Below are 14,004 nucleotides of genomic sequence, written 5' to 3'. Positions count from 1 at the left end.
TTCTGAACAGAATAGTAGTTTGTACATGAATGAAGTGCTTAGCACAGGATTCTGTATGTAGTAAGCACTCAGTAGGTTTTCATTGTTTTAATGTGATTGTAATTTTTAAAACTACATTACAAAAAGATATTTCTTGAAAGGAGGGTGAAGTGCCCATTCTCTTTGCACTTTTACTTTTTTATCAGCCTTTTATAAATGATTATGGTCCCATGCATTACTTACATTATGAATAATAAGAATTAAACTATTAAAAGAAGAAATTAGATTTAGTTAAGTAGAGTGTAAGTAATATGAAAATGTGGCTCCTTCTATACTTAAGAACACATATATCTAAGGCTGGTTGGTATAGTAAATAAGGTAGTATAACAGTGTTCATAGTTTATAGCACTTCATGTAAATGAGCTCATTTATTTGAAAATCTTGTGAGGTAGACACTTTCCAGATAAAATCTAAAACACTTCTGAATCCCAGTTATTGTGATTCAACTATGGGAGGTAACTGAATAAGTCATCCTTAAGTTTCTCAGAGTCTATAAGAAGAAAAAAGACACTTAAGTATGTTTTAGTACAGAGGAATAAGTGTCAGGGTAAAAATGAATGCATCAATTTGAGGAGAACTTAGAAGGACTATTGCTAATCTTGGTCTGAGAGAGGCTTTGGCAGACTTCCTGAGGTGACTGCCTGAAGTAACACTATTAATGCTGAAGAATGAACTTGAACCAAGATCCCTGGCTTTATTTTCTAAAACTAAGCAGTATTTTCCAAAAACTGCCCTAAAGCTTGGGATTCTTCTATAGTTTAAATGTATAGTTAAATTAAATGTAAATTAAATTTAAATGTATAGTTAATTCTTCTGTAGTTTAAATCAAAAAATGAAATAGTATTTGATAGAAGGCAGAGATCTAATATCATATATCCTAAATTCAGCCTGTGTAAAATATACCCTATATATGTCCCAGAAAAGAAAATTTTGCAGATCCTTTGTAATTTTTAAAAGAAAATTTTCCATGTCCTCATTACTAATGCTTTGATAAGTGCTTGAATTGTTTGATAGAAAAATTTGAGATTGAATCTGATTCTTCATTAATTACTCTGTTAACTTGAATGAATGAATCACTTAATTTCCATTTCTTGTCTGAGACTGTTAAAGTTGTGATAAGTGCAGAAAGAATATATTTTGAAAAGTATAAAGCTCCATAAAATCTAATATATCTGAAAAACAGCATTGTGCTTGAGCTTGTTAAGGTAGATTTGAGCTAGTCCTCCTAGTGGTGTCTCCCACGTGAACACCGCAAGCATTGATAAATATGCCTTTTGTTGTTATGGAATAACCAATAAAATGAGACATTGGTGCCTTTAGAGTTGGATTTAGTCATATGTTTGTTTCATTTTGTTTTATTCCTAAGTGAGGGATGTCCACTGTTGGAGCAATTAAACATTTCCTGGTGTGACCAAGTAACCAAGGATGGTATCCAAGCTCTAGTGAGAGGCTGTGGAGGTCTTAAAGCCTTATTCTTAAAAGGCTGCACACAGGTAATAATAACTCCTGTCTTAACTTTAGATTGATAGAGGCGCCATGAGCTTGGTGGGCAGCCCAGGATGTTGGCTAGAGAGATACGTAGTTGTGTGTTACTAACCAAAAACCCATGCTTACCAAAAATTAAAGTATTTTCCCTAGAGTGAAAAAGTAGAAGAGGGAATTCCTTAGACGCCACGCTTCCACTGCAGGGGGCGTGGGTTCAGTCACTGATTGAGGAACTAAGATCATGCATGCCATGCAGCATGGCCTTCCGCACCCCCATCCCGGCCCCCCAAAAAGGAGAAAAATTAACACCTGACCAAAGATAAAATTTTTGAGGAGAGGCAAAGATGAGGAGAGAAAATCATATAGAACAGGTGCTGTTGGCAAGAAAGGTTTCATGTAATTTAATCTGAAAAGAAAACACGCTAGGTTGTCAACTGCCTGAGACCTTGAGCTGGATGTGCAAAGTTCATAGCAACCTACATTTTATAGTGTTGATGCTTATTTCCTGCCAGTCACATCACAAATCCAACATATTTTGTCATTAAAATTTTTAATATCTCAGTGTTTTACAGTGGGGGAAAAAAGGATTTGACATGGTAACAACATGTGGAAGGAAATGATCAAGAGTGGGTTTAGAAGTGACTGACAAAGTAGGGCTATGCTCTTATTCCCCCTTTTTTTATTAATGGTTGCTAAAACCATGCCTTGGTTTCTGTTTTTCTTTTAATGCCCTCATTCTTTCACCATAATGGGAGGATTTCCCATTGTTTGAAACAGAGCTTCGAAAGTATGACTGCCTTAAAACAACAGCTTGAACTTCTGGTTATTTATGGAACCCTGAAAAATATTGATTGGGATGCATCATTATAGTCAAGTTACTTGCCATCTGGTCTCAGCACTGTACTCAGAGCAGTGATCTTCCAGCAGTAGATAAACTACAGATTCCTCTCTCAGCTCCTGCTCCCAAAAGTTTGTTAAGGAACTTTACATGGAGTGTAGAAATGTGAAAGTTACTTTAGTTTCAAAATCCTTCCGGAGAATTCTGTGAAGCATATTTAATTTATCAGAAGAAATATCCATGAACACTAGGCAGTGCTTATCTTTCCCTTGCTTTGGTGATACGAAATTAATGTGGCCCAAACTGATGACAAAGACTAATAACTGTACTAATCATATGAATTGCACTTTTATATGATCCTTTGAAACTTGGTTAGCTACATTTAAAATGTATTGATGAATGTGTACACTCTGTGTGTGTATGTACACTCTTAAACCTTTAAGATTTTAAAGTTTTAAAATACTAAACAATATCAGTAATAGTTTTTTCTCTCTCTTTTTAATTTTTCTAGCTAGAAGATGAAGCTCTCAAGTACATAGGTGCACACTGTCCTGAACTGGTGACTTTGAACTTGCAGACTTGCTTAGTAAGCAGTCCTTCCAACCGCTCTTTGTGCTAGTAATTCATTTCAGTAATGTTAAGAGTTTCAGTCATAATGACCAGCAGTTTGTCCACTTCATCCCTGAGGATTCAAGTAAACATCATGCTTTTTTACATGCTCAGCATTGCTCACTCCTAGGGCCTTTGACGTAGATGAGATAGAGAGTAGCTTATACAGGATTCCAAGTAAACTCAAGTACAACTCCACCCCTTTCTCTTCTACTTAGGAAAACTTACTTTTTAGAAGTAAATTATTCATAAACTTTGGTCTTTAAAATATTTTTGGTAAATTAATTGCAGTCACATCAATTTAAGATCTATCAGTCATGACTGTTGGGGACCACTGATATAAGTAGATGACAAGCAAAGTATACCCTTAAAATTATTCTCAATTAGTATTTATAGTTTACATTTGATTTGTTTATTTAGACTATCAACTTTTTTGTGTCTATCACAAAAAAGATTTTGATTTTGGATTTTGCTCGTAGAATTAACTGAAACTATTCAGGATCCTAGAACAGTGACGGTACACCTTTAACTTTCCTCTCTTGCCTTAAAAATTACGTATGTGTATTACTTTGGAGTAAGAGCCTCTCGTTGCAGTGAAAAAAGTTAGGGTTTTCCTTGTTTTTGCTAACCCTTCTGGTGGTTATACTTTCTGTTTATTCTTTGGTCACTTGAGACTTAAGAGCACAGTGGTCATTTTAGGGTGACACATATAGGGCCATGTTTTGTGCAGTTTAAGCATCCTGTCCTTCCAGCCCTTAAGCTGCTACTGTTGCTAAGTCGCTTCAGTCATGTCCGACTCTGTGCGACCCCGTAGACTGCAAGGATGGTGCTAAAAGTGATGTTTAAGATGCTCCTAGAGACTGAGTTAAGGAGATGATATTTTGATTCCCATAGTTGCTAACTACCAGAAATTTACCTACTTTCATTTATGAAACTAAAGTCTTTGGCCTGAAAGAAAGATCTTACACAACTTTTGTAAACATGAAACTGTCATCTTACAGTGATAGGAAAAAACGGACACATCTTCAGATTTTATTTATGTACACATGCACAGATATTACATGTTTATGTTACATACATATAAACACATACATACCATGCCTAGCGTTTACCGTTTTGGTTTCCTTTCCTCTACCCTCTGGCATAAAGAACCAGCTCCGTCATGTGTTTATTTTACTGTTTACCTTCACCCAGATCTTAGGGCGTGAGTCATTCCATCCGTCATTCCTGTGCAATGTGATGAAATGATTCTCAGCATTCATAAGACTTCTTGAAGTTTCTGCCCGAAACTGTTGAAGTGACCAAAGTATGTACTTAATGCAGTCTCTTTTTCTTGACTAAGTTGAAAACATAAAAGTTTAGTAGATTTTTACTCTTTTTAAAAATCATGAGTATCGGTAATATGACTTTCTTCATCTTTTTTCCTCAATAATCCCTTACAGAATTTAAAACGTGAAGGAAAAAAAGGCAGCACAGCCCTCACAATACTTTGCTGTGTATATACACCTTATCAACTCATTCTTATGACAGATCTTGTATCTGTCTTTGCATCCATTTTCAGTTGTGTGTTCTACAATACTGAGAGCGTACTGATTTAAGCAATGAATATTTAAAGTTTGAGGGTTTTTTGTTTGTTTTTGTTTGTTTGTTTCAGTTGTCCTTACAACCGAAGAATACTGCTTGATTAAACAGAGATGACAGGAAAGCGCTATTCTGAGGCTTACACAAAATTAGTGAATCTATCAAGATAGGGATAAATTAGAATGTTGATTATATCCAATACAAGATGTTTATACGTGACATCTTTTTTTTTTAATGTAACATCTTCTGTGTTCTTTTTCATTTTAAAATTAAAACAGTAATTTGAAACATACAAAATTTGAGTTGGATACAACTGTTTCCATTAAATTAGGATAGTCTTTATATTATAAAACTGAAATTTAGAAATAAATGGATCTATGGTTGATATAAGACTGCAGTAGTGTCATCCACAGATTGTTAAAGTAACTTAGTATCAATTTTGAACTTGTAAATGTGTTTATACTGTTAAAATACTGCTGTTCTTATCTGTTTTCTAGGTTTTAAAATCATTTAATTGAACCTACACCAAGATGCACCCCATGCTGTTCCCAGTCCTGTTACTCCCATTAGGTTAAAAGAACCCCATTATAGCTTCTTCCCTTTGCACCAGCAATGAGCACAGATTCTCTTGAAAACTAAATCAAAAGGAACTGGAAGGAAGAAAGAAAGTGTTCATTTTCTTTTAGGTCTGCTACGTGATTAATATCAAATCTGCTTTTCTTTCTTTTTGGCACTTACTTCACAGAGGTAACTTTTTTTTGTCTTTATCTTCTGCTAAGTTACTGATAACTATGGGTTTTTCCCTCTTGTTTTTTTAGCAAATCACAGATGAAGGTCTCATTACTATATGCAGAGGGTGCCATAAGTTACAGTCCCTCTGTGCCTCTGGCTGCTCCAACATCACAGATGCCATCCTGAACGCTTTAGGTCAGAACTGCCCTCGGCTTAGGTAAACATTTCTTGTTTATCTCAAAAAATCAGAGAAAAGGAGCAGCAGCTTCCACTCATGCTCATTCCTTGGAAACTTGAAATTTCTAAGGTAGACTCTACAAGGCCACTACTACCTTTTCAGATGCCTACCTACTTGCTTCCTACCTCATTTGATTACATGTAATTGGCCTGAACCTGGGGGTCATAGTCCTCATTTTCTACTTCTTGCTGTCCATACTAGAATATAACTAGTACTAAAATACCAACATTTTATCTCATTACTTGAGAAAAGAAATAAAGTCATTTTCTCTTATTAATGCTTTCATGTAATTTCTTTCCGAAGAAAATTTAGAGGCCTACCTATTCTATTGTAGTAATGATGTCAGGTACATAGCGGGGAATATTTAAAGCGAAAAAACAACTCTTTTGTACTGATGGTTTTAAAGCAAGCTTTATTTCTCTGTGGCTCCTCTTCTCTACCTGAGTACAAGATTGGCTGAATGTTTACTAAGAATGCTATGTTAGCAGACACATGGCATCAAGCCCATCTTGATTTTCAGTCTTTAAAACAAAGCTTCATTGTACTTACATATTAAACGTGTCAGCCATAAACGACTTACAGATATTAATTCATTTAATCATCATAACACCATATAAGCACTGTTATCACCTCTATGTTATAGATGAGAAAACCAAAGCACAAAGAGGTGGAGTAAACAGTTCAAGGTCTCACAGTTAGTAAGGGCAGGAATAAGTGTTCACTCCCAGGCAGTCTAGCTCCAAAACCTACAAAACCACTTTTCTTACCTATAACAATCATTGTAAACCAATAAAAACTTTCTTAAAACTTTTTTGTAATGATCTGGCCATGGGCCTTTATATGGTTTTGCTATAACTTTTTTAGTAATTTGTAAGCAAACATACAGTGTTCTTCGGTATTGTCATACAGACACCACCAGACTTTGCACAGAAAAGAGCTACTACTTTTGATTCCCCAAGCCTGTGGTTGGTGTTTAGGGTTGTGTTCAGCAGTTCCTGAATAGGAGAGTGACTGCCAGCTCAGCTTCCTTCTCTGCTGGGCCTCCCTGAAAGCCTGTGGGAGGAGGCAGGAAGCTTAAGGATATTTTTTTTCATATATATGGAATTTCTTATTTGGGACAGGCCTGTGATTAACCAGTCCCTTCATCGTATTTTTAAAAGCTGTTTAAATCTGAGTGAACCTACATGTGAAATAGGGAAAGAGAATAATTTACTTTAGCAGCAAGATTAACTGAAACAGAGTATTTAATCTCCATTTCCTTTGTTTTCTAGGAGCAGGCTGCCCTCTGGGGGTAAGCAGTATGCTATCAAGAAGGCTTTTTAATGCATTTATCATGCATTTTGGCATTAACTACAAGCTTCTATTATGTTCTTCTGATTGCGTCACCCTGAAATATATTTACAGGACCACTTTTTGATGACTCCATGAAAGAGAATGGCAAGATCTGTATACAGACTTGCTTAGCTGTGAATGTCATTCTGTGTTACATAGACGTTAGGGAATAGGAGGTTGTTTTCTTAAATTCTTGCTCTTTTAGAAGACCCAGTTTTCAGGGACCAAGGGGTTGACTTTCACTTTGTTTTTTTAACAGAATATTAGAAGTGGCAAGATGTTCTCAATTAACCGATGTAGGCTTTACCACTCTGGCCAGGGTAAGTGTTTTCTTCAGGTTCTGTAGGCTTTGTTCAGGATTTTTAATTTCAGAAGAATGAACAACATAGGGAAATGTAAGGAACAGAAAATTGAGGTATGGGATGTGGGAGAATACATCTGTGGCTGGTGTTCCTGAGCATTCTTGGGCAGAAGCTTCAGGCAAGTGCTCTGGAAAGGTAGACATGGGTTGGAAAGCATGACACTCCTTCAAGAGACTTGATTTTCCACTTTTTCATAAGATGCTAGGTTAAACTGAGCAGGCATTTCCTAGTGCTTTGTGAAAGATTTACTTGGTTATTTGGTGTGCAACTGGTGAATGAATGTTGAAAGAAACATGTAAGCCTAATCTAAATGGAGAGATTTTTTTTTCATTATATTTTTAATGGAATAAATTGGCATGAAAAGGTAGGAAAACCAATTACATTTATGGTTTTAAAGTGAAAGTGAAGTCGCTCAGTCATGCCCAACTCTTTGCGACCCCATGGATAGTAGCCTGCACCAAGCTCCTCCGTCCATGGGATTTTCAAGGCAAGAGTACTGGAGTGGGTTGCCATTTCCTTCTCCATAAATGGAGAGATGTTAAGAGATTTTCTATATTCTCCACAAGATATTAATACATGAAGGGGCTTTTAAGTCACTGTATAATAGTATTTAAAGTATACCATCTTTGACCAGTGTAATGGACCACGAGAAAGGGCATTTGCTTTCAGGGCAGATCAATGGAATACTAATGGGGGAGGGAACAGGGGGCAGCGCTTGGCATAAATAGATTAAGACACAGATTCCCTTCCTGTGCTTCCAAAGAAATCATTTTCATTAAATTGTTTTTTGTTGAAAGGATCTCTATATTATCTCAGTGAATATTCAGGAAATTTATTCCTTTGGACTTCTTAGATAGTAGATACTTTAAGTGTGGAATAATTGAGAAATTCACTATGATACAGGCCTTTTTAAAAAGTGTAAGTAATGGAATAAGGTAGGAAGTGGTATTAAAATGACACCAGTTCTGAAGCTCTTGAGATTTCATCGGTACATTTAATACCATTTATTTTTTTGACCTTAATTTTTTCCTGTATTTTAAATGTTTTTTCTATAATGTTGGGTTGTTTGTATTTTTCAGAATTGCCATGAGCTTGAAAAGATGGACCTGGAAGAGTGTGTTCAGGTAAGATTGTGGTTTTTTACTCGGAAATACAGTATAATAGAAATGTACATAATACATGCACGTCGGAACGTTCAATTCCCTACCCTCACATATTATAGAGCCTGCTTGCTGTCCATTTATTGAGGTGTCATCCAGGCATACCAGGCACAGGTGCTCATGCAATTTGTGCTAGGAAAATACATGTCATCAGTAAGGTTGCCATTAGAAAGAAAGAAGGATCAGGCATTCAGATCATAAAGATATTAAGATATTTCTTTAGATCTACAGGGTTATGATACTAGTAAATAATTAAAGCCCCACGACACTGATAGATATCTGTCCCTTTTTAGCTTAATTGGACCTGGAGCCTCATATATCATAAACCCTAGAGACCCAACTCTGTGTGGAACCCTGTCCTTCAGGCAGGCAGACTTACTACCTTATTAACACTTTCTTTTATTACCAATGTTAAGAGCTTTGAGTTTGTTGGTTGGGTAGGGAGAAATTTTAAAGGGGGACTCCTGAAAAGAAGGTGGACTTCCGTGATGATCCAGTGGTAACAAATCTGCCTGCCAGTCCAGGGGACATGGGTTTGATCCCTGGTCCAGGAAGGTTCCACATGCCACAGGGCAACTAAGCCCATGCGCCATAACTGCTGAAGCCTGTGTGCCCCAGAGGCTGCGCTGCACAGCAAGAGAAGCCTTTGCAATGAGAATCCCGAGCACCACAACTGTAGTAACCCAGGCTCACCAAAACTAGAGAAGGCCTGTGCACAGCAATGAGGCCCAGCACAGCCAAAATAAAAACTTTTAAAAAAAGCAGTGAATTTTTTTAATGGTAAAAATAAAGAATAAAAGATACTTCGGTAACTATAGCAGCTATATATTCAGTAACTCTATATACTCCAGGTAACTGTTTGTTATCTGGACACTACTTAGTACCTGTCAATCCTAATTAAACTAAAACATGTTCACGTCCGTCTCTTGCACGTGCCTGTGTGTCCTTTCCGGTGTCCACTCCTTCTGAATGATGCACACATGCTTGCCCACTATAATCCCCTACCCCTGCCATTTCTTAGCCCCTGTGGAGTTATGTGATTTATAATAATAATTTCAGAATTGGAGACAAATTTGAAAAGAAACGCTGATTTACTTTTCATCCTAAGATAATTATGAAAGACTGTTGTTTCTCAGGAGTTTTTCCTTATTGAATGTTCGTAGTTAACCCAGCAGCTTCTTTCTGCCATCCTTGAGGGAAATAACTGACATACCAGTTACCAGTCCTGAGTTGTAGCATTGTTTGTAAAAATATGGGTTAGATATCTAAAAACTTGAGGATGTTCCTACATTAATTTTTTTCATGGAACAGTGTCTTCTGATTCACTTCCGTGATGGTTCTAAGGAGATCAAACAAAGTCCAGTGGGTAGAAGTTATGAGGGGACAAGTTTTCGTTTATTTCAAAAACAATTTTCAACGGACCTGTTCAAAGATGACTAGATGAATTTAAGTCTAGCCTGGATAGATTCTCAAAAAACAGGTTCTGGTAGCTGATGGGATTTCAACCTTAAGATTCTGTTGTTTGATAATTATCAGGATATCAGACTGGAAGTGTAGTCAAATGTGGTATGGCCCATGAGTTTTTTGCAGTTACACCTAAAATAAGCTTACATGTTTCTTTCAGATAACAGATAGCACATTAATCCAACTTTCTATACACTGTCCTCGACTTCAAGTATTGGTGAGTTTGACTTTGGAAATTTTATATATTTATTGAATTTATTCAAAACTGAGCTCTATTGGTGTCTGGTTACCATCTTGGGAAAGTATATTTCTCCAAATTGTCAACTTACAGAAGACCAAGGGAGGACTTGTCTAAGGGAGAAAGATAGAAACTGGAAAAGTTAAATGTTTTCTCTATCGATGCTTAGAGATTGAAAACTGACAGTTTTTCTCCCTCCTGCATGAATTACACTCCAGCCTGAATGATGCTTAAATTTCTAGAGATCCAAGAGATGAGATGGCCCCAAATACAGTCTACTTCCTTCTCACTGGGACTAAATGTTCCTATAAAACAGAACCAATCAAAGCTTTACTTGGAGGGAGTTTCTGCTACTGCTTCCAGTAACACTGTGAGAAAGAATTCAGGTTGTCTGTTCTGTATCTAGGCTCATTTTTGGTGTTCTGTGGCACATTAAACCATGTTTCAGTCAAGGGTTCTGTGTTTCACATGGAGGAACCAGGGATTTAAGGAAAACTTGTAAAGTTAACAGGTGACCACATCTTACAGCTGTAAGAATCATCTTCAGGTAATAAACTATTTGGGCATGCCCTGCATCAGGTATTCAATCTTTAGTCCAAATTTCAAAAAAATGTTTACAGGAAAAGCTTGAGTGCCACCCCCCCTTGTCCCAGTAAGAGAGGAAAAGTGTTAATAATTTGTGTGTCAAGAGGGTTGTGGGAGATGTCTTATTTTGTTTATGAACTATTTCACAGTCATTATAGGAATTCACAAGATGTATTTAGAATCACCCAGAGAAATGTTGATCATTGATTATCAAAAGCAGAACCCCACCGACTCTGATATGCATTCTTCATTTCACCACATGGCTCTAGTGATGGCTCGATATATTTCGGAATCAAACCAGCAAGCTCTTTTTCCTGGTTACACACAGGCCTCTGATTCAAAGAATGCTATTAAATATTTCAGTGTCCTTCCCTGTTCTATTTGGCTGCAGAGTCTGTCTCACTGTGAGCTGATCACAGACGATGGAATTCGTCACCTGGGGAACGGGGCCTGCGCCCATGACCAGCTGGAGGTGATTGAACTGGACAACTGTCCCCTAATCACAGATGCGTCCCTGGAGCACTTGAAGAGCTGTCACAGCCTCGAGCGGATAGAACTCTATGACTGCCAGCAAATCACGCGGGCTGGAATCAAGAGACTCAGGGTAAAGATGGCAGCATCATCCTCTGGCTCTAGTTTCTCAGCACTCTTTCTTTTTTTCCCCCTCCATTTCCTTTTCTAAGGTTTAGATTCCTGTGATTTATGTATTTACTTGGATTTTCAACAAAGAGAAAAAAAGATGGCAGGGAAACCTAAGGGTAGATAGTTCTTTCCTGTTGTTCCTGATGGAAGTTTAGCAGGATGAAAAAAATAATGAAAAAATATTTAGTTAAATGGGGTTTAAATTTTTTAATTTGTATAGCCTTTCATATCAAACTCTTGTGCTAGGAATCTTTTTTTTTTTTTTTTAAGACAGCAAATGGTGGTTGGATCACCATTTTTTACCTTTTATTTTTGCCCCATCCTTCATAACAGACTCATGTATAGCCAAATCACTGAAAGACAGGTTGCCAGCAAAGAGGTTATAAAAGACTGGATGAATCTTTGTGTTGGATTGTTCTGCTCAACAGACATTTATTGGAACATCTGCTCCACACCTGTTGTGGGAAAGGCCCTCTGCTTAATTTGGCCCTTACAACCAACCTTTAAAAATATCTGTGTTGGCCTTAATAGCATCGGAGTGCATAAAGGAGCAGCAGATTTAAGTTGAAGTTCCAGTTGACCTCAATTCCACCTCTCCCTTTAGACCTGGAGGACTGAGAATGTAATTGCAGTGGGAAGGCCTTGCATCCATATCTCTTCTTTACCAAAAGAGGAAAGCCACAGGTCATCCAGAGCTGCTTCTGTGGCCTATGGTCCCTAGGTCTGCCTGGCTGGATTCCACCCCAGCCGGGGATTCCACCTCTGAATCCTCAAGAATCACTTAGCACTCTTCCAGTCTAGCTATCTGTGTGCATGTCTAGACTCCTAAGTTCCCTAAGAGCAGGATCTCTATCTTGACCATTGTCCCTTTACAGAACTAGCACAATGCCTTGAACATAGTAGGAGTTTAGAAACCATTTATGTAGTAAATGTTAGAAACATGTTAGTTAAAAGAGGATAATGGGTTTTTAAAGATATCAGAGGAAACATTGTCCATAATGGCTTGGAAAAAATTAATTTTTAAGTTTATATAATTTCTTCCAGCTATGGGAATCCAACCAGGAATCCCTTTGGGACAGGTTAAGAGATTAGCATGACCTTTGCCCCCAGTTTTATTATTATGGACGCAGCAGCCAAAGGTATGTGAACTAATATGGTCTTTTGGAATAATCTGGGATGGTATGAAGTAGAACCTAGGTCTCAACATGCTGTCCGTGCTCAGCCTCTGTTCTGCCTTCGTGTCCACTCAGTCCCTCTGGTTTTTCTGAAAAGCAACCTTGCTGTTTCTGTTGAAGGCCTCCCTCTTAGTAACGTTTCTGTCTTGTTTCAGACCCATTTACCCAATATTAAAGTCCACGCCTACTTCGCACCTGTCACTCCACCCCCGTCAGTAGGGGGCAGCAGACAGCGCTTCTGCAGATGCTGCATCATCCTATGACAGTGGAGGTGGTCAACCTTGGTGAACTGAGTATTTAATGACACTTCTAGAGTTACCGTGGATCTCCATTGGAAGCAACCCCAGTGTTCCGGGCAAAGGTTACAAAGTGAGGGCGGTGTCCAGATCCCCAGAGCCACACATAATACGCATACCCACTCTCACCCTGACCCAGTCTGTCTCTGTGACCAGGGGACTGAGTTCGTGCTGGCTTTATCATGTGGATTGGTAAAACTTAACCATTCCTGTTGGATGTGCCCAGAAGAAAATCATAAGCAAGGTAGATGGAAGGGGGCATTCCAGCAAACCCAGTTTTACTGCTACTGTGGTTTCTTTATTTTGTTAAGGGGTTTCTTTGGCAATTTTGGAACAGCAACTGCAGTCCTCCAGGGTCAAGGAAAGCATAGAAAAACAATACATGTTGTATCAGGGACCAGAGGGAAAATTTCTTTGCATCCTATAAATGGTAGCCATCCATTGTGAGATGACTAAAGAGCTGCTGTGCTTCCTTGTTCCCATGCCAACATGCTGAGCATGCTCACAAAGAAGGCTTGTCCATTCCTCCTACTGTGTTTTAGTATTTGGCCCAGAGGTTTGCTAAATGGTTGCATTGAAATCACTGTGGTCCAGATGTGATGACTTATTCACTCAAATTGTCACTGTCTGTAGCACACTGTGTACCTGTCTTTCATTCTCTGTTGCTCCCTCCTGCCCTCTTGCTCAATCTGTCATCTGTTCATAGTCTGCTTACTCTCACTCAGTTGTTACTCCTTTGCTGTTGTTGTGTTTACAATTTGCATTTTGGATAATTAGTTGGGGTTACCAAACATTTTTAAAAGAGACATTATCAATAAATATTTTTTTAATTCTAAATTTTACCATTAGGGGACCCTGCCTGAATCTTTGCCAGTCAAGAAAAATTATGAGAAGAAATTGAGCTAAGACTATTTTGATGAAAACAAACTTTGCCTTTTGGTTTTTGTTGTATCTTGTGATAAATGATAATATGCATGATACACCCAGTATTCCCCTCTGCACATTTTTCCTTCCATCTAACTTAATGAGGAGAGAGAAATGCATTATTAGAAAAGAGTGGAATGGCAAATCCCAAAGCTGAAACTGAAAGCCACCGCCACCAAAGCTCAAATATTGTGTGTTGACCAAAATCTAGGTGTGATCAGTGGCATCTCTGATTTGTGCCTGTGAGATTTGTTCTACTTTAGCAGGAATGCTGCTCAAGGAGTTGTGCGATTGAGCTGGGCTG

The 14,004-nt window shown here is 37.9% G+C and overlaps 1 protein-coding gene across 2 annotated transcripts in view; it reads left to right on the top strand.

Annotated features, from left to right (window-relative positions):
- Window positions 1-13,618, top strand: part of FBXL20 (F-box and leucine rich repeat protein 20) — a 99,574-nt gene extending 85,956 nt beyond the window's left edge. For both annotated transcript variants that reach the window (XM_070389776.1, XM_070389777.1), the window contains exons 8-15: window positions 1,406-1,532; window positions 2,874-2,948; window positions 5,371-5,501; window positions 7,114-7,174; window positions 8,296-8,340; window positions 10,001-10,057; window positions 11,055-11,267; window positions 12,636-13,618. In XM_070389776.1, the coding sequence (XP_070245877.1) occupies window positions 1,406-1,532; window positions 2,874-2,948; window positions 5,371-5,501; window positions 7,114-7,174; window positions 8,296-8,340; window positions 10,001-10,057; window positions 11,055-11,267; window positions 12,636-12,743 (817 nt within the window). In that variant the 3' untranslated portion in view covers window positions 12,744-13,618. The remainder of the gene's footprint in view (window positions 1-1,405; window positions 1,533-2,873; window positions 2,949-5,370; window positions 5,502-7,113; window positions 7,175-8,295; window positions 8,341-10,000; window positions 10,058-11,054; window positions 11,268-12,635) is intronic.
- Window positions 13,619-14,004: the final 386 nt, after the last annotated feature.

The sequence above is a fragment of the Bos mutus genome, chromosome 19 (assembly GCF_027580195.1).
Source record: "Bos mutus isolate GX-2022 chromosome 19, NWIPB_WYAK_1.1, whole genome shotgun sequence".
In the NCBI taxonomy this organism is placed as follows: domain Eukaryota; kingdom Metazoa; phylum Chordata; class Mammalia; order Artiodactyla; family Bovidae; genus Bos; species Bos mutus.
Note: the sequence above shows the minus strand (reverse complement) of the source record. Positions and strands in the feature narration are given on the sequence as shown.